Source organism: Xiphophorus maculatus, chromosome 1 (genome assembly GCF_002775205.1).
Source record: "Xiphophorus maculatus strain JP 163 A chromosome 1, X_maculatus-5.0-male, whole genome shotgun sequence".
NCBI lineage: Eukaryota > Metazoa > Chordata > Actinopteri > Cyprinodontiformes > Poeciliidae > Xiphophorus > Xiphophorus maculatus.
The window spans coordinates 15,407,768-15,431,395 of NC_036443.1; the positions used below are offsets into that span (position 1 = coordinate 15,407,768).

The 23,628-nt window shown below is 46.0% G+C and overlaps 1 protein-coding gene across 6 annotated transcripts in view; it reads right to left on the reverse strand.

The window, feature by feature from the left end:
* kmt2d (lysine methyltransferase 2D) overlaps positions 1 to 23,628 on the reverse strand; it is a 38,695-nt gene that overhangs the window by 5,975 nt on the left and 9,092 nt on the right. For 3 of the 6 annotated variants that reach the window (XM_014469647.2, XM_023337234.1, XM_023337230.1), the window contains exons 13-49: positions 23,511 to 23,624; positions 22,588 to 22,701; positions 22,381 to 22,485; positions 22,125 to 22,306; positions 21,685 to 21,849; positions 21,371 to 21,480; positions 21,205 to 21,246; positions 20,157 to 20,345; positions 19,898 to 20,071; positions 19,522 to 19,644; positions 18,695 to 18,816; positions 18,457 to 18,592; positions 18,270 to 18,350; positions 18,103 to 18,177; positions 16,556 to 16,714; positions 15,960 to 16,029; positions 15,551 to 15,786; positions 15,365 to 15,438; positions 14,327 to 14,377; positions 12,620 to 14,248; positions 12,354 to 12,530; positions 11,860 to 11,999; positions 9,604 to 11,360; positions 9,394 to 9,526; positions 8,656 to 8,737; positions 8,501 to 8,567; positions 8,190 to 8,422; positions 5,051 to 7,831; positions 4,484 to 4,633; positions 4,242 to 4,406; positions 4,020 to 4,167; positions 3,864 to 3,945; positions 3,599 to 3,771; positions 3,367 to 3,491; positions 3,149 to 3,284; positions 2,271 to 2,392; positions 804 to 2,184 (exon numbers count right to left, since the gene is read on the reverse strand). In XM_014469647.2, the coding sequence (XP_014325133.1) occupies positions 804 to 2,184; positions 2,271 to 2,392; positions 3,149 to 3,284; positions 3,367 to 3,491; positions 3,599 to 3,771; positions 3,864 to 3,945; positions 4,020 to 4,167; positions 4,242 to 4,406; positions 4,484 to 4,633; positions 5,051 to 7,831; positions 8,190 to 8,422; positions 8,501 to 8,567; positions 8,656 to 8,737; positions 9,394 to 9,526; positions 9,604 to 11,360; positions 11,860 to 11,999; positions 12,354 to 12,530; positions 12,620 to 14,248; positions 14,327 to 14,377; positions 15,365 to 15,438; positions 15,551 to 15,786; positions 15,960 to 16,029; positions 16,556 to 16,714; positions 18,103 to 18,177; positions 18,270 to 18,350; positions 18,457 to 18,592; positions 18,695 to 18,816; positions 19,522 to 19,644; positions 19,898 to 20,071; positions 20,157 to 20,345; positions 21,205 to 21,246; positions 21,371 to 21,480; positions 21,685 to 21,849; positions 22,125 to 22,306; positions 22,381 to 22,485; positions 22,588 to 22,701; positions 23,511 to 23,624 (11,803 nt within the window). The remainder of the gene's footprint in view (positions 1 to 803; positions 2,185 to 2,270; positions 2,393 to 3,148; positions 3,285 to 3,366; positions 3,492 to 3,598; positions 3,772 to 3,863; positions 3,946 to 4,019; positions 4,168 to 4,241; positions 4,407 to 4,483; positions 4,634 to 5,050; positions 7,832 to 8,189; positions 8,423 to 8,500; positions 8,568 to 8,655; positions 8,738 to 9,393; positions 9,527 to 9,603; positions 11,361 to 11,859; positions 12,000 to 12,353; positions 12,531 to 12,619; positions 14,249 to 14,326; positions 14,378 to 15,364; positions 15,439 to 15,550; positions 15,787 to 15,959; positions 16,030 to 16,555; positions 16,715 to 18,102; positions 18,178 to 18,269; positions 18,351 to 18,456; positions 18,593 to 18,694; positions 18,817 to 19,521; positions 19,645 to 19,897; positions 20,072 to 20,156; positions 20,346 to 21,204; positions 21,247 to 21,370; positions 21,481 to 21,684; positions 21,850 to 22,124; positions 22,307 to 22,380; positions 22,486 to 22,587; positions 22,702 to 23,510; positions 23,625 to 23,628) is intronic. The other 3 variants (XM_023337251.1, XM_023337246.1, XM_023337241.1) reach the window with 3 other exon arrangements.

Consider the following 23,628-nt stretch of genomic DNA (forward strand, 5'->3'; position numbering starts at 1 on the left):
TAAACCACAATTTCTGCCTGTCTGTGAATTGTTTCGTAAAGAATATCTAAAATATTCAAGAGAAATCGCAGCAAGGGAAGCTGAAACACCTGGACATGATGCTAATTAATGTGTTATTGGTTGGCATTTGCAAAGCAACCAATCCAGGAGTGACATTGATTGTCCTTGGCACTGATTGGCTGTTTCCCCCAAAGAGCGGAGATTAGGATGACTGTAGCTATTAGCTTCTGCGGTAGTGCTAGAACAGTTTCTATTTATTAAAGCATAATAAAGTATATTTAGTGCTTTACAATTAAACTAAGTAGTTCTAAGTGTTTTAGAGGGAGGGTGAAGTATTTACAAATTACAGCTTTCTGTGAAAGGCCTCCATGAATACTGGGGATCAACTGTACACTAAAAAAATAAAACACTGATCACCGTCCCTATAATAAAACATGGCAGCATCGTACCGTGGGCTGCAAATCTTAATAATGGCCCAGTCCAAGTCCAGATCATCTTATTGGAAATCCATCACAAGAATAAAGACTAAATGTGACTAAATGACTTGTAGTTGTTACTGGTATAAAAAGATGGTTTGGCAACATATTGACTCATGTGGCTAAATACAAATGCCCAACACACTTTTCAGACTTAATCAATTAATCATTTTCATTACCCTTTACCTTATGCACTACTTTGTCTAGGTAAAATCTAAATGAAAAAAAAAAATGAAACATTCTCTTTTCTTCTTCCATGGCAAAAAATAAAAAATATGAATGGTGTGAATACTTTAGCAATGCTCTGAATGAGACCGTGGTTGTTACCCTCAGCAGTAGTGTCGCGGTAGTGCAGGTCCTCCATGCCGTGCTCCAGGACGCGCACCTCAAACAGCGGGCGGCCGTCGTCCTCGCCGATGCGACAGCGGTAGCGGCAGCGCTTGTTGGGCACGCGCGTGCTCCAGTAGATGCGCGTGGCCTCATAGCCAACGGGGAAGATGGCGGTGGGCGAGTGGAAGTTAGCCATTTGGGAGGGCAGCAGCTGGCCGATTGCGTGAAAGATGAGCCCGCCGACGCGAAACAGGTGGATGCGGTCGCTGCGCTGCAGGATGCTGGCGATCTGCTTCACCTCGTCCCGCTCGATGTAGACGCGGCGCAAGACGGCAAAGGTGCTGAGCTCGTCGTCGCTGGGGCCCTTCAGCTTGTGCTGGGTGCACAGCATGGTCTTGTCCTTGAAGAACATGCAGCGCGCCCGGATGGCGCAGGCGAAGTGGTAGACATTTGGGCATCGCAGCCTGTTGCAGCTGTTGGTGGCGCCGGTTTTCTGGCAGTAGGCGCAGAGTGTCCGCAGCCCTCGGCGCAGGGCGACCTCCACGTTGATCAGAGCGCCGCCCTGCGTCTCGTACACCTCGGTGGACCACAGCGCGCAGTTGAGGTGCACCCACAGGTCCACGTCTATGTTGAGCAGCCGCGCCGGCCCGTCCGTGGCGCCGTCCCCTTCCTCGTGGCAGAAGCAGCATTTGCGTTTGTCCCGGGGCAGCTTTTCGGGTCGGAGGGTGATGCGCAGGCGGTCCATCAACTCCGACACTTCCCGGCTGGTCTCTTTCTTGGAGCCACCCTTCCGTATGGTGATGACAATTTGAAGGCGCTTCCAGCGAATGCCCCTCCATTTTTTCAATTTGGGGTGTGCCACTTCCTCGTCGGGTGACAGAGGCCTGCGCTGCTTCATGGCTTTAGGAGACGAGTCCATGGCGATGGGGGAGTCTTTAGGAGAGTGGGCCGGCTTAGTAACACAGTTCTCCTCCTCTTCCTCCTTCACAACGGGACTTATACCATCCTCATGTGACGCGGTGGGATCAGACTGTTCCAAAGACGGTTCAGTGTTCAACACCGAAGCAGGAACTTCGGTTTCTGACACATTCGCTGGCTGAGGAGGAGCACTGATGGCAGAAACTGCATCCTGTTCAGACTTGGTCTTAGTTTGGACACAGACTGGGCTGGTGAACGGAGGAGTCGGAGACGACGCAGACTTTTTGGGTGATTCGGCTTCTTCGCCGGTGACTGGTAGAGCTGGAGGAGGCTGAGGAGGAGAAGGTGAAGGAGGTGGAGATTCCTCCAGCGGTATAACAGGAAGATGGCGGACGTCCAGATCGCTGACGTTGGTCGTGTAACAGTGCTGTGCCGGTTTGTCGTCCGTCTCCTGGAACTCCTGCAAGAAGGATGCACAAGTGAAATCTGCAGCTTTTTGGGAACAATGTCCTACGAAAAAGTTAAAGGAGAACAACGATGCCAAACCTGCTTAATAAGTGCCAAAATGTCTACTTGTTTCTTCAGCGTGCAGCCTGGGAGAGAAACATCAAACTGCCTCAGCCACTCATCCTGACTGAGGGAAGTGCTATCCTTTGTGCACAATGCCCCTAGAAAACAAAACAATGTTGACATTAGCAGTGCTAATCTATCAGCTAATTAACCAAATGTGGCACACCTGAAAACAATCTCACAGTTGTTGCACCGTTCTGTTAACAAAACATTCTATCAAAATCTAAATCATAAATCTGCTCAGTCAAGAAGTTCACTCAACATTAAAATGGGTCAAAGGAATATATGATTAATCAAAACATATGTAAACCTATGGATTCATCGTTTGGGTGTACCAAACAAATACAATGTATTGCAGGCAATCAAACTAGAATGAGTTAATATGAATCTCTGTGCGATTGAAGTGATTTAATTAAAATATGAACCGGACCTCTTTGTTTTAACATAATAGCAAAGAAAATCTGCCAAACTAATTTCAAAACGAGGCTGATTTGTGATTAATGTTTACCGTTTCAACACTGTCATCAGCAAGAGCAAAGTGTGGTTAAATCTGCGGCTGCATTGCAGCATCTTTCTCTTTTATTCCCTCTAAGGATCTTAGATACTAAGAGCCACTTCAGATGCTGGCATAATAGACATTGAAAGATTATCCATCTGGCCCGATAAATTACTGGCAAGGACAGTTTGAATGTGTGGCGCAGGGAATATAACAGTCACCAATTATTGAATCCTGTCAGTACTGTGGCAGCTCTATTCAATTCTAGAATTTAATCTGAAAGCAGCTCATTCAGGAATATGATCTGGAAATGAAAAAAATAAATAACATTTTCTCCTGAAAGACATAAAACGCTCACCTGAGTGACCAGGTCCTTTCTCTGTCCCTTCCACTCCAGGCAGCTCAGGGATTTGCGGAGGGTACGTGACTTCGTAAGTACCTGGCATTTTAATGCTGAGCAGCTGAGCCATTGCCATCATTACATGATTAAGTTTCTGTAGACAGAAAGTGTCAGTGTTTTAGCTAAATTTGAACTTAAAAGAAAACTAGAAAAAAAATGTGGCTGTGAACTATTACCTTGGCTGCAGCGGATGACATCGTCAAGGTAACAGACACCTCATTACTTTTGGTCTTGTCCCAGTGGTTGGGCATGGAAACGGTCTTGCCATCAGGTGCTTCAAATGGTTTGTTTTCTGGGAATGCTGCAAAATAAGTGAAAAGCTTCCTTACTACACTCCTGCAAAGCCTCTAAACAATTTGTTTTGGTAATCTTTACGTGTGATGTCACAATGAAGACGCCGCTTGATACCTGGAATGGCGGTGCGAGGTATGAGGGGTATGATGGGAGATATTGCTCTCTCTGTCTCCTCCTCTTTAGGCTCCAGCAGGTGAGGAAAACGTGGATTTACGTCTCCTAAGTTACTCTCTGGCGACGACGCGGGAATGATGGTTTCCGGAGTGTCCTCATCATCGCTTTCCATCCTACCGGGACGACACACTCCACTTCATCAGCTCTTTCCAAAACAACACTCCTTCACCTGATGGAGAACTAGAAGCGATATGAACGGTTGTACCTGATGTCCTCGTTCTGGTTGTGCGGCGGTGTGGGGAGGGCCGCCAGGATGTCTACGCTTTTCACCTCCTCTGATGCAGAATCTGAAGACGACGGTATAGAAATGAAGCGTGTGTAGAATCCAGTATGAACTTCCTAAAACATGAACAGTAATTACCCATCGGCTTTTCTGCTGCGTCAGTGTCCTTCTGGCTGTCAGGGAGCTCCTCGCCAGCAGTCACCCCGTTCAGCAGCTTGTGCTGCACTGATGGAGGTGGAGTCGGCGGCAGGGAGGAGGGCGGTGTTGGAGGGTTGCTGAGGTTACTCTGCAGGTACAAATTATGTTTAGGACTTTCTTCTTGATGTCACAAAGTGTGAGTTTAGTGTAGCCTTGTAATACCTTGGTGAGTAACTGAGAGTAGTAGTCTGGGATGTTGTCCAGAACTGCGTTTCCAAACGATCCCTTCAGCTGGTCCTTTCCGCCGGCTGGACTACTGCCGAAAGGAGCAAAGAGATCCAAGCTGGCGCTAATCGAGGGCTCCATCAACGGCAGCAGAGACAGACCCTGGTGGGAAAAGGTTCATTAGGTTTCCACATGTTAGGAGTCCGTCATTTAGGAGATGCAGTATAAGCCGGGTTTACCTGTTTGAGTTGTTTTATTAGGGTTTCAGCGCTTTTCCCAACATCCTCCTTTTTGTTCTTCTTCCGTGAGTTCGGCCCTCCGCCTCCAGGTGGCTTGTTGATGCGCTTTGGCTTTTGTACTGGAGCCCTTTTAGTTAGAGACTGCAGGTCCTGGGAAGTTTGAAAAGACAAGAGATTTATTTCGCTCTGAACGAGGAAGTGGAAACAGTTTATTTGTTAAAACGTGCATTTGCAATTTCACTGTGGTCCATTTATGTGGACTGAGGAAATCAGTAGGGGCAAAGAAAACTATAACTGGCTACATGTGGATGCACCAGTGTCTCTGTACGTTGAAGGAAATGAATGCAATGGATAGACTGATTTTTTCATTAAAACTTGCTGCTGGTAAATATAAGAAATCTCCCTCAAAATATGGAACATCTACCTGAACTTGGTACCAAATGTATTAATTTGACATTGAGTTTTACTTTTTTAATTTGCCATTGTCCAACTAGACACTCTAGACTTTTGTTAGTGGGCACCTGAATGCTCACTTTACAAATATTTCCAAATCATCCAAAATATTACCTCCATATTACGTGGTGTCCCTTGAAGCTTCTGCTCCAGCATGGCCAGTTTGCTGTTGATGTGGCCATTGATCTCACTGTGGATGCCTTCGGAGGGCCTCTGCGCATTCAGCTGGAGGTTCTTGGTTTTTAGCAGCTTTTGCAGCAGCTGCTGTCCCGTCTCGGTTCTGGGACCTTGGGGCTCCGGCACGTTTCCGGTATTAATAAAGCTTGTGTTGTTCCCAGCGGAAACGGTTTCGCCCAAGGTTTCTCTCTTTATCACCCCAGGATGCGCCTCCGAGGAGCCGTCACACTGAACCTCCCTCGGTTCCTGCTTTATGTTCTGTATCGGGATCCTACATTGCTCCCCTTGTTGAGTGTAGCTTTCTGTGACCTGCTTCAACTCTTGCTGGACGCTCATGCCTCTCTGTGGCCCGTTGGGCGTAGTTGGGGCCGTCTGAGGCGGCTCACCACTCGACGCCTGACTCTCTACTTTCATCCCTGGACAATCAAGTGGACTCCTGGCTCCAGGTGACCTGAGTGGAGAGGCCTTGACCTGGCTGAATGGACTGCCTCTCCCCGCTCTGTTGTCGGCGACCGAAGGCGAGGAGGCGTGAGAGGAGTAGGGCGAGGCTGGGTGTGCGGGGCTCATCCCAAACGGACCTCTGGGAGAATAAGCGTGCGACGGGGAACCCGGGACGCGTCCCGCTGCGGCGGCCATTAACGCTTGCTGCTGCGTCTGGGTGGGAGTGGGGGGTCGCAGGGGCTGATTGAACACGTGCCGCTGTGGATCTCCGGGGGAGTTGACATGGGGTTGCCGTGGAGAATTTGGCCTCAGCATGCGGTTCTGCTCCATTGGGGAATGTGGCATCGGTAGATGACCTCTCATTATGTGCTGCTGCTGCATCAGCTCCCCTGCTTGCGGCTGCTGGCCTGTGATCATCATTCCTTGCTGCACCTGAGAAGAGATCGCAGGTCGCTGGCCAAACATGCCCGGCTGCTGCTGACCGGCCAGAGCTCCGGGTTTGCCTCCATAAGGCATCTGATTGGCTTCCATCCCCATCATTTGCTGCCCGCCCTGTGGCGCCTGGGCTCTCAGTTGACCCGGTGGACCCTGGCCAACGGGCATCCGCAGCATCTGACCCTGATGGAGTTGCCTCTGCGCGATCAGAGCCTGGATGTGTTGGATCTGCTGAGTTGGGGGAAGATTGCGCAGCTGAGGATTCTGGGCAATTATGGCTGGGATGTTGATGGTAGCGCGGATCTGCGCTGGTGGGACCCCGGGCCTCTGTGGCATCATCCCTTGCTGCTGAGCTCTCAGCATGCCCATCATGGCTTGCTGCTTCTGCTGCTGCGCCATCAGGGCTTGCTGCTGCAGGTTCATACCCATCGCAGTGGGCGGAGCCTGGCCGGGATTATTCGGAGGCATCATCTGCTGTTGCATGCCCGCTTCCTGTGGTTTCTGCGCAGCATTTTGTTGTTGTTGTTGGGTGAGGAAATCGACGGGTTTGCCCTCCTCTTTTACACTCATCAAGCTGGGTTTGTCAGAGCAGACAGAGCCTTGCCTCTGGACACCAACAGGAAGTTGATGCTGCTGCTGTTGTTGAATGACTCCGGTTTGCTGGTTCACAGTCCCACCAGCTTGTTGTTCGTGGACAGATTGAGAATTTGAATGGTGATGCTGAGTTAAATACATCTGATTCTGTTGCTGGCGGCCCTGGTCCAGCGGGTTATTTACTGAGCCTTGCTGTGAGCTCTGACTGGGAGTAGAAGGTCCGCTCTGCTGTGGCGGAGTTCTTGAATCAGGACTCAAGATCCCTCCGTCTTTGGCTGCTGAGTTCTGGCCGTCGGCAGATCCCTGCGGCTGCGGCGTGTTACTCCTTGCTGAAGGTGAGGAGCCCATCTGTGGGGTGGAGGGCTGCGAGTGCCCACCCTTGTCCTGGCCGGACTGACTAACCATTGGCGTCACTTGTCTCTGCTGGGCCATTTGCTGCTGAGATGCAAGCATGCGCTGAGCAAGGATATTCTGTTGCTGCTGCTGAGCCGGGGCTCCCCGGAGTCCAGGGTGACCCGGGGGCCCGGCGACGCCCTGCTGGCCCATCATCAGCTGGGGCCTCGGTTGTTGATTAACCATCAGCCTCGGCTGAGCTGCCATCATGGCCGCAGGCTGGATGGGCTGTCCTGGTGGCGCAGCGGGCTGACCTCCCACCATGCCTTGCTGAACCTGCACCATGCTCTGCTGATTTGCCTGGTTGGCGATTATTCCCTGCTGAGTGCCTGCTTGATGCTGCGCCATGAGCTGACTTCCCATCATGCCCGGCTGCGACTGAGGGATTAGACCGGGTTGTTGGTTCGGGTGTGGCATCGCTTGTTGACACATCATTGCCTGCTGCTGCTGGAGCTTTGCCATCTGCATCCTATGCTGAAGCTGCCTTTCTTGAAGAAGCCGGGGGTCAGCCCCTTGTACCGGGGCGCCCTGGGGGAAAAACCCACCCGGAGTTCCAGAGGGACCCGGAACTCTGGGACCAGGAGCTCCAAGAGCAGCCGGAAGCTGCTGCTGCGGACCCCCCATGAAGGGCTGGCCTTGGGGCATCCGCAGAGGCATCATGCCAGGGTGTTGCCCCATTACTGGTGCCCCCTGCTGGCCCATCATCATTTGCCCTGGGACCTTAGGAAACATGTGAGAGGGCCCGCCTTGAGTAGGATGAGCTGGGTTCAGCAGACCGGAGCTCTGCTGATGCTGCTGCTGTTTGCTTCTGTACTCTGCAATAAGGTTGGTGTGCTCCTTCTGCTGCTTGCGGACCTACAAGAGAATATTTACAAGCATTATTATATGTCAGGGCTGAAACTGAAGATTATTTTAATAATCAATTATTATTTATATGAGAAAACAAAGATTTTATTGCCTAAAATGTAGCTAAAATCTGTTCACAGAAAAATATATTTTTATCTTAAATGCAAAACGACAATATTTTTTGCACAGTTTTGGTTTAATTACTGCACTGAATATGTTTTGTTTTTCATCAACTAGTCTTTTTGACTACTCCAGTTGATAATTAATCGATTACTAGATTAGTTGACAGTTATTTCAACAATCAATTCATACATATTACAACAGTTTAGCTGTCTGATGTGAAATCCAGGGATTTTATTCTGCAAACCTGGTCGAGCTGTTTCTGAATTTTGCTTTGCTCTTCGGTGACCAACTTCAGTTTCTCAGCATCGGCCTCTGCGAACTCCCTGCCAGCTTTCTTCGCCGTGCGCTGCTTGGCGCAAAGCGCTTTGCGTGACTTTCGGTGAACACCGATTTGCTCTTCCAAAATTTTCAGCTGCATCTGGAGAAGCTGTTGGGTGTGAAGGAGCCACTCTTCGTACTGGTGCTGCTCTGCATCATCTGCAACAGAAGAGGAAACTGTAGCTCGCGCACAAGATAACTTGTGCATCTCAAACTCAGACTGCATGTAAAACATACTGATGATTCCTTGCACAAACTGAGGAGGATTGGGTCTTGACTGAATGGGATCACTTGTTTCTCCCTCCTGAACAAGGAAAGAGATTGTTAATGATAATTTGGATGAAAAGTTATTGTCCAAATAATGTGTGTTTTCTTTATAGACAAGTGAATACCTTTGGCGGTCCGGGTGCAGCCTGAGCAGGATCTGTGCCAGGTGCAGAGGCCAGCCGCTGGGCAAGCAGAGAAACTTGTTGCCTTAAAAAAAATCAAATGAAAACATTGTAAGTTACCAGCTACTACCTCTGACCACAGCTGTATCCAGAAATTCAGGTATTCAGAGACATGAACTTCCAAAATCTGGCCTGACTAGAAGAAAGCTACAAGAAGTCCCACTTGTAGTTGGCTAAAAGCCAAGTAAGAGACACAGCAAACATGAGAAAAAAAAACTAGCCCCATGTTGAAACATGGTGGTGGCAGAATCGTGCTATGGGGATGTTTTTCATCAGCAGGGACAGAGAAGCTGGTCAGTGCTGATGGGAAGAGAGATTTTGCCAAATACAGTGGAAAACTGGAAGAAGAGCTGAGACTGCAAAATGACAGCAACCCCAAACATCCAGCCAGAGCTACAATGGAGGAGTTTATATCAAAGCATATTCATGAGTTAGAATGGGCTAGTCAGTGTCCAGCGACTCAGAGGCAAAAAGAAGAAAAAAAAAAAAAGTCATGCCTCTTCTAATCTGACTGAATTTGAAGCTTGTGGTAGTAAGATGACAAAATATGAAAAAGTATGAAGATTATGAAGAACTATCAATTCTTGAAAGGTACTGTATTTATTGGGACAGTTTTTTTTCACTTTACCTTAAGTGGTACTTATTGTGAAAAGCTCCTAAGACAAATCAAGTCAAAAATACCTGTTGATTCCAGGAGGAACAACCATAGTCGGATCCTGCGCCAAGACTCTTTTAATCCCCTTCAGAGCCACCATCTTTGCTTTGGCAATGGGATCAATGATGTCATCCGCGGGAAATTTATCCAAATCTGCAACTAGGTGATAAATTTCACGATCAACAAAAACAAAACTTTACATAACGGACTGCTTGGTGCCCAGTCATTGTGCTCACCTTTATCTGGGAAGAAGTTGTTGGCCAGCGGTGATTGCTTAACCACCGGTTGAGGCTGATGGCCGAGGCCTGCGTGGATTCCTGGCTGCCCTGTCCTCATCATGGCTTGCTGGTGAGCCATTGCCATTTGAGGGTGAGGCACCACTCCCGGCCCCATCATCCTCTGCTGTTGCTGTATCATGTGTGGAGTACGCGGCACCATTGCCGTTTGTTCCATCATTCCCTGTGCCGGTGGACGAGGCTGATGCTGCAGAATCAGTTGCTCGGTTCCCTGCGGGTTTGGATGTTGACTTGAGAGGCCAGGAAAATGAGCGGGGATGCCGCTCTGTTGAAGGGAACTCAACTGTTGCTGCTTCTGCTGTTCTTTCTTTTCGTGCTCCAGGAGGTCTTGGATGAGAAGAGGCAATTCACCATCTAAAGAGCTCTCTACTTTTGCCAGGTCTACTGCAGGAGAGTGCTGGCCCCCGACATCTGGCAGCCCCAGAGGATCGTCCCCCATGTCTCCATGTGGGGCACCAGGGGAAAATGGATCCCCTTGTCCGGACATGGAGTACTGAAGTCTACCGAGTCTTACAGAACTGAGACAGGCTTGCTGGGTTTCCTTTTGCTCTGTCTTGGCTGTTGATGCGGTCCCTCCGAGAAGTATCGATACAGCCTCTCTCATTTCATTTTTGACTACAGATTGTCCCGCTTGCAGCTGAGGGGTGAGACATTTGTTCTCTACTTTGACTTTAGAATGATCAGCACTTTCTGCAACAGGTGGGACTGTGGTAGCAGAATCCTTCTGGGAAAGCGTTAAACACTTCTGCCCCGGCTCATCTTTAGCTCTGTCTTCAACCTTACAGCGAGTAGATCCAGCAACCGATGAAGGTGTTTCGCTCTCTGCTTCTACCAGCCGCAGCTGGTCTGAAAAGACATCTTTGGGATCTCCCTGATCCAGTTCGGGGTCGGTGTAAGCCAGGATGTCGAACTCGTCACCATTTAACAAATCATCCAGATGCGGGTCGTTGGTTTCCAAGTTGTCCAAGTTGCCTAAGTCATCGTCTCCTTTGTCAGGATCCAAGTCGAGAGTCAGATCGTTTTCATCTTCCACGCCGCCATCCCCCGATCCGTCACCTAGACCCTCAAGGTCCGGCTCTGGCAATTCCTCGCAGGGCCCTACACTCGCAGGCGGAGGGTCCGTCACCAATCCTTGATGTCCAACTCTCTGTTGCTCGGTACTTTGCATGCCAGATTTGGAAACGGCTGCCTGAGTCTGCAAGTGGGGCTGTTGGGATACTGTTCCGGTGGTCTGTGAAGGTAGCAAACCTGGGACGGACATAGCACCCTGTGGTACCCCCAGCTGCGAGACGCCACTTCCATCTGCTTGCATCCCTCCAGCTTGAGCTATGGGATGCTGCTGGAAGTAAGACGCAGCCAAATCCTGTTGCTGGACAAAGAGACGTGGTCTTTGCTGGGGTGCTCTAGGCATAAACTGAGGCCGTAGGGGGAGCCTTTGTGAGTTGTGTCTTAGTTCAATGAATTGGGGTGGGGGGCCTTGACCCAGTGTCTGCAGGTTTTCGCCTCCGTGTCCTGGCATCATGGTGTGTGGGTTCTCCATGCCCTGCATGTTAACGCCAGGGTTTAGGTTCTGTCTAATGCCCATCGCTTCAAGGCCAGGCTGGGGTAATCTTCTTTGACCTGGACCCTGGGGTTGCCATTGAGGAGGGAATGGTGGACGGCTAAACATACCAGGAGGTCTGATGGACCCTGGAAGCCTGTAAGAGACAAATATATAGGTTAGTTGGAAAACCATGAGATAAACCTACAATAGTTAACTAACTTTTTAGGTCAGTGTTTCCCCCAGAAAACTTGCTAAGCCCGGTGCTCAGGGCGCAAGGTCAGCCATCCAGCCGTTTGATATTGATTGTGATAGATATCGTTATTGTTTTATGGCCCCACCCAAGAAAACAGAACAGCTAAAAATTTCTTCCACTTTCCCCTTTTTGACATCACAAAAAACTATTTAAAAGTAGTATTTCTTACAATATAAATATAACATGAAGCTCTCTGTATAAAATGAACGTTTATTCTAACTGCTTGATCTTTTCCTTATCAAGTTTTATTTTAGCATTCAAAACGCAAGCCCAACGTAGCTCTCTTTAGCCCACTTTTGAGGTAGAGAATCAAAGCTTTAAAGGTCAGCTTTCAAATTGTCATTAATGGTATTATATAACAGCAACATTACTGAAGATTCTACTTTATAACAGAGCTTGCCTGAGTCCACTTGTATCCATAATGGCAGCTGTTCCTGTAGGCGGTGGGCGAATGAGCTTATCATCCATGCCTCCTCCGACCACGGGCATCTTCCCAGGAACAGAAACTTGAGCCTCAGAGGGAACAGCAGCAACACGGTCCTAAACGAAGCAAAGCTAGTTAAATGTACAGTCTATTTATTCTTGTTTGTTTTATACTATCAAATCTTTCTGTGAATGGTTAGGTTAACTTAATTGTTTTATAACAATTTTTGCCACGTCAAAGTAAAAAAAACCCAACAACAATCAGTTCCCATTTCTCTCCCAACAATTAAGAAGATAACCATCTGATATTATCCACACAATAGCTGACAGATCTGCCCCTGCTGTCTATGTGCTACATGCTTTCAATTCTTCACACCATAGTGACTGTGTCATTGTAGCCATTAATGATACTGCAACAATACAATATCATCACAATGTGTCTTTCTTGTGTAATTACTGCAGAAGGTTTACCTGTGGGTAAGGTGGAGGAGCTCTGAGGGTCTTATCCTGTTGAAAAGCTCCCATCTCCCCTCCAGACCAGCCTGGGGAAGCGTTTCCAGCAGCTGCAGCAGCTGCAGCCTCTTTCTCCTGTTTGATTGTAATCTTCTGCCTTTGCTGCCTGATTATAAAGTCCCTCAGCTTTTGCCGCTGTTGAAACAAAACGCAAGCAGTGGTTTACAAAAGAGAAGACGTGCACCGACTGACTTTTAAACAACAGATTCTGAGAGTTCTGATACCTGCTTGTACTTCTCCAGTTCAGATGGGCTCAGTCCAACTAGCGAAGGTTCTTGCACAGCTGAGATGTCCGGCATTTCTTGTGCGCCTTGCACAGCCGGCTGATGAGGCAGCTCTGGAGGGTGAACAGAAGATAGTTCCTGGGATTCAGAACCAGGCATTGCCCTGGAACCAAGGGTGTCTGCTCCTTGGGTCAGCTGAGGCTGGGTCTGCTGAGGCTGACCTGGGACAACTGGGCTCTGCTGCTGGGTGCTTAGGTAAGACCCCGTGCTGGGGCTGCGATTAAAGGCGGGTTTTCCAGAGAGTGTGTCCACAGTGGAACTACTGTTGGGATGGCCAGGAGGGGGCTGGTTGGGATGAGGCGATGTTTTGTAGTTTCCAGTTCCCTCTGAGGAATGAGAGGGAGTGCGAGGAGGTTTGTGGAGAGCAGCGTAGGGGTCTCTGGACTGTGGTCTAGAAGGTGGCCTGGAACAAGGGTCTGGGGACTGGAAACGAGGAGTAGCCGGAGACTGGACAGCATATGGGTCGGAGGACAGGCCACCAGGAGTGTGGGGAGACGGGACACTACCCTGGGACTGTGGACTGGAGGGGACTCTATGACCCTGATCCTGCTGGGTAGCTGGGTGTCTCTGGGCTCCCAGACCACAGTTGTCACCCGACTGCGGTCTGGGGGTAACCTGCGGGTGAGAGTGAGGGTCAGAGAAACTATGGGAGGGAGACTGGCGGTAGCCCTCTGAAGGATGGTTCGGGGAAGCTCCTGGATGAGGCGGTCCACCGTCTCCCTGGTGCATTCGAGGCGTCATGGGGGCCTTGAATAGACCATCCCCAGCCTCCAGCATTCCCGATGGAGACCCAGTGGAAAGCTCCAGTCTTCCTGCAACAGAAGATCGAGGAGAAGGTGCACTAAACTCAGCTCTGTGCTGTCCTGTACTGACAGGCGAGGAAGCCACGGCAGACGGCGATGAAGATGAACCAAAGTCTGACCGTCCCATCCCTGGCTGGCCTCTGAAAGGGTCTACATGCTGAGTGTTGTGAAGTGGTGAGAAGACCGGTGACTCCCCAAGGCTGGGGCCTCGTGAATGGGGACTTCCAGAAGGACCTAAGGCCTCCTGTGAGCCCTGCTGCGAATGTAGGAGGAGACCCTGCTGTTGTTGTTGTTGTTGCTGCAGCTGCGATTTGAAGTATGGATCAACGTGCTGGGCCCGTCTAGGGGTTCCAGGAGTTCCTGGTTGCATGTCAAAAAGGCTGAGGCTGTCTGGCCGTCCCTGAGGAGGACCCTGTGGGCCTGAAGCGGGGTAACCTGAGGAAGAGGCCTGCAGAGGGCTGGCCCCAGTATGGGAGAAGGGTGTGCTCGGATGCGAGTGAGAAAGGGGCGACTGGGGAGGAAGTTTAGCCAGGGGGTCAGTCCGGCTTTCAGCTGACAACGGGGTCTTAAGAGCTCCATCTGAGAAAAATACAGAAGATGACCCCGAATCAGGAGGAAAGGAATAGGGGCTGTCTGCAGAGCTTGGGTGGGAAGAGATGGACGTGGAGCCTGAGGGGGGCGGGATGTGGAGGTGTAGAGTTGGCCGCTCCCCTTTAGGACGCACCGCCTCCGTCTTGACAGGGCGGCACACCTGACTCTCTGCCTGCTGTAATTTCAACAACACAAAGTTAAAGAAGGTAGGGATTTACGCATGATACAGGTGAATGATGAAAATGTAACTTGCCTTTTGTGCCTTGTTAATCCTCTGTGCTGCTCGGTTGTCTTTGGCCTTTTGCTACAATGGGAAAATATTCCGGTTAATTAATTTTTTTTTTTTTTTTACTTAGTAAAACTAAACAAAATTGTCAAGAGATTAAAATATTCGCAATTTAGGAATGGGGTTATTTAAGTCAATATATGGTTTCCCTTTCCAATATGAGTTCACAAGCATCAAGTGACTGACTACAAAATAAAATAAACTGGTTCAAATGCTGTGTATTATGAAAAATATACTGTAAAAGTTCTCTTTTCTTTAACAAGAACGACCTGTGTAACCACTAAGGTTTCTAGGTACCACCGATGTGTTTAAAAACAATAATAATGAGGACTGGGTTTTTCAGTGAGTTTTCTACAAGACAAAAAGATAAACATTGTTCTTTTCACTTTGAACAGCATGTTTAATTCTATAAGTTTTATTCAGGAGTTAATTTTTCTAACGTCCATGTTGGTAAAAACATTTAATTCAATAAGGCTCCCATTTGAGGTTGGTCATTATATGACGTTCATAATGTAAAGGACTGTTTGGAGTGCATTATTTGTTGGTTGGTATATTTCAAGTGTCATAAAGTTGCATTTTACATGCTAATGTAATATTTAGCCAGGTGGACAGTGTCTCAGAGCAGAAGATGCTCACAAAGATCACACATAATGCGGCCCATACGGCTAAAGGTCACACAGTGATGGAAGCACAGATGAGATGGAGAAGAAAGCAGAAAATAAACACAAATCGCAACAGATATAGTCATCGCCAAAATGTCACGCAGCGCTGCTGGTTAAAAACATACCAAAAACTGTCATTATAACATGTTTTTCTAAACTTTTAAGTTTCAGTCTACGTAAATGGGATATAAACCATTTCACACTAACAAGAGCTGTAACGAATTATGTCTATTTAGTGTTGGGTGAGCATTGCAATAAGCCCCTCCCCACCGCCCATCTTCTGATTTCTACTGAAGCCCATTTAAGTGCTACCTGTGATATTTCTACCCCAGAATAAACCTACCAAGTATGGAACCTTGTCAGCAGCAGACACCTTCCTCCAGATCTTCATAATCTGCTTACAGCGACTTGCCCAGTCTGGGGAAAAAAAAAAAGGGAAACATTTAGCAGTTGCTCCATAAAACTTCCGAAAGTCTAATTTTGACAGTGATCTCAAACTAGGCTGTGAAGTATTTCCCGGCTCACTAACCTGGGTAGTCCTGTTTCAGCGAAGGGAAATTGGTATTGGCATAAAGAACCGGAGAAATGGTGGAGAGCTCTCCGAGCTCCTCGTCTTTTTCCCAGCGCTGGAGGCTTCGCTGGTTGTAGGACAGTCCATCACCTTCTGCCTCCGTGGGAGTGGGCGGAGAGGAGGGCGTCACTGGGGTTGAGGGGGTGGCCCAGGGGCTCTCCTCACCCCCATCAGGACTGAACAGTCCTCTCTCCCTGCAAGTCACAAAACAACATCGACTTTTGTAACTCTAAGAGCAAAACTGAGTATAAATAGCAGAGATACCTGATAGCTTCAAAATGTAAATCGGTCATTTTTAACAGCTGTTTATATATAATAAGTATTTCAATAAATTAATAAGCGCTAAGCAGTTCGGTACTGGTCCTACCGCATTTCAAAGAAGGGAGACTGGGAGAGGCCAGGAAAAGCATCCATCATTCCAGCAGAGGGCAGCGGCCCTATAAGGGAAACAAAGATTAAATATACACACATGACTCATCTGTACTTCAGTTATTATATTATAAGACATGTGACAGAAACTACTTTAATATTGATAAAACCCACAATATTAAAATCTTTGTTGATAACTCAGTTATCAGTTTAAAAAGAGAAATGAAGTGAAGTATTTAATGATGTTAGTCTGCAAATTACGTCAGCGCAACAGACACAGTTCGCTACACATTTTTCACTGGATTTTCTTCTTTGGTTTTCTAAAACATGAAATCATACACTGAGTTTAGCTTCTGATGAAGAAGTTAAGATTGTGTATTTATGCATGTTAAAACATCAACATGTTAAGAATCAATAAAACTAAGGTTTGTGAAATCTGGACTGAATTTTCCCAACTTAAGTTAACTTTTGAGAACTTTGTTGTGTTGATAAAGATTCAGATAGATGGATTTCTCTGATTTGTTTCATGCCTGAACCAGAACCAGTAAACATAGATAAATGAATTAAAACTAGAGGACAGTCTATTTTACACACCTGAGGGGAGGGCTCTTTGTGGGACAGCACTGCGATTTAACTCTCCCTTAGTGCCCTCCAAGATGGGCTTCATCCCCCCTAAAGAAGTGCCTTCTGACACACCCAGAACCTTCCTGAAGAACTGCTCAGAGTCCTGACTCTCCACTCCCTGTGGAAGACCTGTCACAAGCAAAAGGGAATGAAAAACTGAGTATTTGGAAAGTTTGCAGTACTAGAGCATTCGTTTTATGTTTCATGCAAATACACAGATAGATACCTCTCAATAGCAGGTTTCCATAGTGGTTATTCATTTACAAATAAACTTTGGATGGAGTTTCATGAAGAGATTCTCCTAAACTTCTTAAATTGCTCAAATCTTTAGTGGTATATGTATATCAGTTTAAAACGATCTAAAGCTTTCTGGTAGCTGTATAAATGTGGTTAAAGATGTTTCAAAACAGGGGGGGGGGATCCTTCGTTCAAAGCACCATGTTACGATTAAAATGATTTAATTTCCAAGATACATATGAAAAACTACATCCACTCCTCTTGTCTCAAAAAGTATGCTCTTCTACTGCTGCTGTGTGGTATTGCTTATTTATTTATCAAATATTTCTGAGTGTTACAAACTTCCTCTGACTTTAAACCATAATGTTTCAGACTGCAAACACTGAATTGAACAAAATGTATCGATAACAACAGTGACTGGGGCCGACTCTCCTCTCTGGTCGGCAAAGTGAAAAAATATAAAAATTGGCATCAGCACAATTTCTTTAAAATTACACCTCTCCATTGGGTTTCTAATAACGCTATACAAGTTATCAAGTGAGGTCACTTTGAACAAATCATTCATAACAGGTTTAACGCTGAGAATCGCAGTGGCGGATAGACTCTGTTAGAGATTTTTTGGTATTATCATTTTATTATTCCTTCAGATTACATTCAGTCTAAAGAACATTGTGATTTTCTTTTAAAGTGATTCTCTTCCTTATGTGTGTATGAACTGACCTGGAAGTCACTACTGTCTGTTTATCTTCATGTGAAACAGTTAATGTGTTTCTCAGACCTTTGATTAGTTATCACACCTAGGAACTGGGTTGCTAGTTGATTGTATCAGAAGTTTTACGACCTTTGTTGTTTTTCCTGACTGTCCCCTAGGTAGAAATTCCTTAGTCGTAAAACTGTGTTTGATTGTGTTCGTTTCGGGGGCTCCTAATCTTATCAGCACCAGCCCCCTTTGCTTTTGTTTTGTGTTAATAAAAAGACAAGCTCTACTGCAGAGTTTCAGAACACATGGTGAACTGGTCAGAGGAGCAGTTCTCTGTGTTTTCTCCTTTTGCAAAAGCTTGGCTATAAAATTCATAATACGTTGTCTGTGGTTCTTTATTTTATATAGGTTCGAAAGGAAAAATACCTATCAGACTCCCACTTTCACTGTGAGCCGCTGAGTGAAACCTGGGCGCTGTGGCGTTAGGAGTTTCCACCAGGTGGAAACTTTCCCCCAAAAAACAGGCAGAGTAAATAAAAGTCCCAGAAAATATGTTAATTAATTAGAATCAGGTAATTACCTTCACTTTTTTCTGGCTCAGTGTCATGGAGATGAGCTGACTGCTCCTTCACTGCTGAGGAAGGAATGGGAATTCCTAAAATTATGGAAGATTTTTGAGCTAATCTTGAACAGCTTTACTATAATTGTAATGAATATGTTTCCCTCGACATCCCCAGAAAGTCTTACCTGTGCCGTCTCCCTGAGGCTGGGGTACTTCACCCCCCTCTCGCTTTACAGGAAAACTCCCATCCACTGCCCGATCTTTGGCTTCAGCACGAGAGAGAGAGAAGCACAAAGATGAGTCTATGAACATTTGCCAAGCTCAGTGTGGAACATTCAGGACAGTGTCACTGCTTCATTTAGGCGTTCCTACCTTCTGGGGCAGCAGTTTGGACTCCGGCTGGCTTTAGTAACACAGGCTGCACAAGGCATGCACCCGGCCTCTGGCCTGGAGCTACCATCACAGCTTTCTTACTCAAGTCTATTAGTGTCTTACCAAAGAAGGCCTCCTGAAACGCAGGAGCAGATTTTGTATATGAATGTTAAAAATCATTGAATAATTTAGATGTCACAACCTTTTTAAGCACAGGAGTGACAGAGAGTGTACAAACCTGGAGGTAAGCTGGAAACATGTCCTCCAATTTGCTCTTTTTTCTGCCCCGGCGCTTCTTGGCCTGTTCTTCACCTTCTGCTGGTTTGGGATCCATGATGTTGTCTGTGTCCGGGTGAGGACCTACACACAATCACACACATAGCATTCACTTCAACAATATACATATAAAAGGCTAAGAGTCAGTTCACAACAAGGATGATAGGATATAACTTTGGGCCGATACCAATATCCAGTATACATTTTGCTATTATGCCTGATAACCTATAGTTACCAACATTATATGTATTTTGCTAGCCTTTTGATAACTTGGAGAAAAGATTGAACTCAGTTCAACTCTCCATACTACGATACTTTAAAAAAAAATTACTAACATCAGCCAATACCAATATTAAAGCAGATATATGGTAATAAAGTAGTTCATGCACACATTATTTCCAATGCAAGGTAGAGTTGTACACATTCCATCATTTCAGTGCCTGCTGCTCAAGTAATTCAAGTAAATTAAGATCTTTGATTAAGCCTTAATCAAAGTTTTGTTTTCATATTTACTTTCTTAAATCATATGACAATTTGATTTAATTGTCATATTAAATCAATTTGATTTAATATTGATTAATGTAAATCAAAGAGAGGCTAAATATCAGTAAATCCAGGTTCTAGTGAGTTTATTTCCTTTCCACACAGGAACTACTTTGAATTTAAAGCACTTATTACCACCTTTATACATTGTCCAAACATTTTTGACTGTTAACAGCACACAGCATTAAGATGTCCTTAACGAAAAATCTACTAAACAATAAAATCTGGCAATCTGTTGACTCCAACCTTCTTCAATGGTTCGCTCAATTGGCTGTCCATCTAACGTGGTCTCTCCAGCCAGCTGGGCAAAGAACTCCTTCTTTAAGCGTGTGTGACACTTCCTTTGTCGCACCATGAAGCCCCCAATCCCTAAAACACACGAATAAGAAATTAAATTTATTTTGAAAAAACTGTCATCCAGAAGAATTTATTCCCTTTCAATCAAGTGCAAGACTGGAGTGGAGCAGAACTACACACTAAACCTTCCACCAGGGCCGAAATGGAACAACAATAACAAAATGTGAAAAAGTTACAGGTGTGTTTATACGTATTCCAGATCTTGTAACTGCTGAGAAAAAAAATTATGTAGGAGTTAAAATGTCTAACATCCCAGGAGGCTTACCTGGTCTGTAGGGCTTTCGTTTCCTCTTCTTACTGTCCTCCGTCTCGTCGGCTCCACCTTTGAGACCGTCACAGTCCCCCATGCCTTCCGGGCCAGCGTCCCTCTCGCCACCTTCTCTGTCAGGACTCCCTGGTGCCTCCATCTTGGACTCACAATCCATCGACTCTCCACAACCTAATAATTCAAAGTAACGCTTAAAGAACAAACCCAACACAGACGAATGTTTATCAGCCGTCAGATGTGGTGAAACCGGGCCGACCTTTTCCGTCGTCACCGTCTCCTTCGACCTCCCTCATATCCATTCCATCAGGGCCGCCGTCACAGCACAGAGTGCCGAGACGAGAGCGACGCTGCCGTCTCTTATGCAGGGGAGACATGGAGATGCTGCGCAGCAGGGACATGCCCGACTCGGTCAGCCACACGCCCTCCAGACGGTAGAACTGGGGTTCTGTGGAAAAATTTTTCAAATCTAAGCGACTCTGGACAAAAAAGAGACGAAACCCCCCCCACCCAAAAAAAAAAAAAAACAGGAAACTACAACGTGCCATTGCAGGTGCATTTCAGGTTTTTTTTGTTTGTTTTTTTAAAATATATATTATTTGTAAGTAATGATAACATAAAATTACATTTCCCAGAAAGTTTGTGTATTAAATAAAACCAATCATAAGAGATTTTTAATAGAGAAATATCATCCTGCTGAAAAGTACATAAATATAATTGCACATTACATGTCCTCAACATTTGGTTAGGGCTGCTTTTGCATGAATTACTGCACCAATGCAGCATGGCAGGGAGGTAATCTGCCTGTCTTCTGATTAGTCAAGCAAATACTAGTAATTTTTTGCACTGTGATAAGATGCCAAGTCCTACTGGAAAAGGAAATCAGAAGCTCTACAGCAAAGAGGCACTGACTCAGCAGCAGCTCAAGTTTGCAACTCTTGAAAGAGCATTGCTTGACAAGCCATCAGGTTGCAGTTATTCTTCTTGTGTACCCTTATATACCACATGTTTTGCCTCCACTCAACTTCCCGTTAATATTTTTGAATACAGCCAATGATTGCTCAAGGCTGTGACCCTACATTTCTCAATAAAAAACGGAAACTATTATTGCTTGTTTCATCATCTTTAAAGCCACAACCTAAAAATGACCAGAAAAAAAAAACTGTTTATATATTTAACTCCGTTTGCGATGAATTTAAACTATATGCAAATGAAACTTTTTGAACTAAATTACAAAAATAAATGAACTTCTCATTATTCTAATCAACTGAGATGCACCTGTAGATAATTCAATAAAATCTACTAACCTGGCTCTTTGATCTTTATTGAAGCCATAATAGCTGACTCTACTACAGAGAAAACAGGAAGAAGAATTAGAAAGCAAAAGTAAATCATGACATCAGTGCATTGAAGAAAATCTTGACGCCGTGATATTTGCTTTCGGTTCGTCGGCTTCGTCATTCTGAGACTCACCCACGGGTTTTGGAACATACGGCGTGCAGGATGTGCACGCGAACCCTTCATCGGAGGCTTGCTCCACCTCATCCTCTGTGTACAGGCTCTCGCAAACAGCATGGACCCATCTGCACAGGCACACAGGAAAACACGCCGACACACACACACACACACCTTTCGTAAATGCCAACAAAATCAAAAGATGTTATGGAATAATTTATGACGAGAAAACGCCATGAATAATCTATCTCCCGCTTGTCGTCATTAGCCGCATCCCCATGAATTCTTAAGATTCTCTTGGCATGTGCGGATGTAGGGAACGCGGCACGCACCGGTCGCAGTACTGACACTGCAGCAGCAGCTCCTCTTCCATGAAGTTCTCCCTACAGACCGGACAGGTGACGAGGCTGGCGCACGGCCCGCAGTGTGTGTAGTTGTTCTGCCACTCGCAGTGGAAGCCTGGTGAGCTGGAGCCGCACTGGACACAGCACACACACCTGCACGGAAGGAGTCGGGTCATTCTTACACTGATCTGGTAAAACTGTATTATTATTATTAAAACGAATGCTACAATGGAAAATTTTTGGATTTATTCAATGCTACAAAAGAAAAAGACAGAGCAAGGAGACTTTAAATTGCTAATGCGGAACTGAGATGCTATTTCAGTGTTTTACATAATATGCAAATGTGCATGTACTCATTTCCATTTGACCTAGTTCAAAAGGAACAGAATTGTAAAGACTACTGCACACTAAGAGTCGTTCTTCTTTACCATTTGCACTTCCAGCCCCCCTTCGGCACAGTGTGCAGAGGAGGGTCCAGGCAGTAGGTATGATAGCTGACATCGCAGTCGTCACAGAGCAGCAGGCGGGACGGGTCCGACGCCTTCCCACACTTTTCGCACACGATGCACTCCAAACAACGCCAGCCCTTACGGAGCTTCGTCTTGGTGATCTGAAGAAGATAACGCGCTTAAATCTACGCTTTGGCAAATTGAGTATTATAGACGTAACTGAAGCAGTTCCTACTTTGCTGTTCACACAGTAAGGGTGGTAACACTGGGCACACTGAGCACAAGCTAGCAACTGGCCCTCTGAGCCCTTTCCGAAACTGCCACACACCACACACATGTCCTGAAACAGACAAGAGCATGGAGTCAGATAGAGATATGCGCCGCTTGGGAATTTTAATTTTTTTTTTTTGTGACAAACCACAGCGAACGAAAAGTGCTGTACCTGGAGCAGGACAAATTTGTCTGTGTTTGAGAACAGAACCACCGTGTTCTGCATGGTGTCGTCTTCCTCGTCGTCTTCCTCCTTGCTTAGTCCAGTGTCTGATGTCATGCTTAGCTGAAAGGAAGGATACCAGATGTGTTTAATTATAGGAAAAATCCTATTATGTACAAATTTGTATTCATTAATTTGTTACTCAGGAGGAATAACAAATGTAAAAGAGAAAAAAAATAGCGTTAATTGTAGAGTCCCACAATTTCCACATCCACAACTTTTCAATTCTGAGCATCTACACACAAACATTTGTGAACAAAAATGAATGATCCATGATTGCTTTTACTAATCATAGTGATATATTATTACAAGGACATGGATGTGTCTCACTTTAAACCGACTGTGACATCATTCAAATCCAAGCATTAAATATACTTTTATACAGAAAGTTAGCTGAAGCCATTCAGAGCACTTCATCTGTTCTCTGATTGGCTTTCCCTTGAAACCTGTTGTTGCTAATTTACACTTTGCTACCAGCTATATTGACATATAATGTTGTCCCAGTGTTTCTGTTGGGCTTTCAGATTGCAAATATTCCCAAAATATATCTGGAGGATTAAAATTTTGTCCTTACTTCAGTTAATTTTTGGCTCTTGAGAATTCCCCAGTAAGAGTTTTTTTTTTTTTCTGATATGTGTGTACAATATCTGTGCTTCCTTTACATCTTCCAAAGGCCATGAAAAACTAAAAAACATCATTTAATTCCATTTCACTTTGTGTATGAAAATACTTTGGCTGTAATTCAGTTTTATGACGGATCATAAGAGATGCATCGATCAGGTTTCTTCAAAATTGAGTGTTGACATTTTTGTACATTTCATAGATGCCCAAAGAGGTTTTGGACTTTGAGTCCAGATGATTGGAAAGCTCACCAAAAAGGCATCAATGCAGGACGCCATGGCTTTGAGGCGTGACCTCCCGCCACGCCCTCTTCCTGCGCCGCCACCCCGAGGTCTCCGCTTTCCAGGGAAGCTGCTGCTTCGCCCCTAC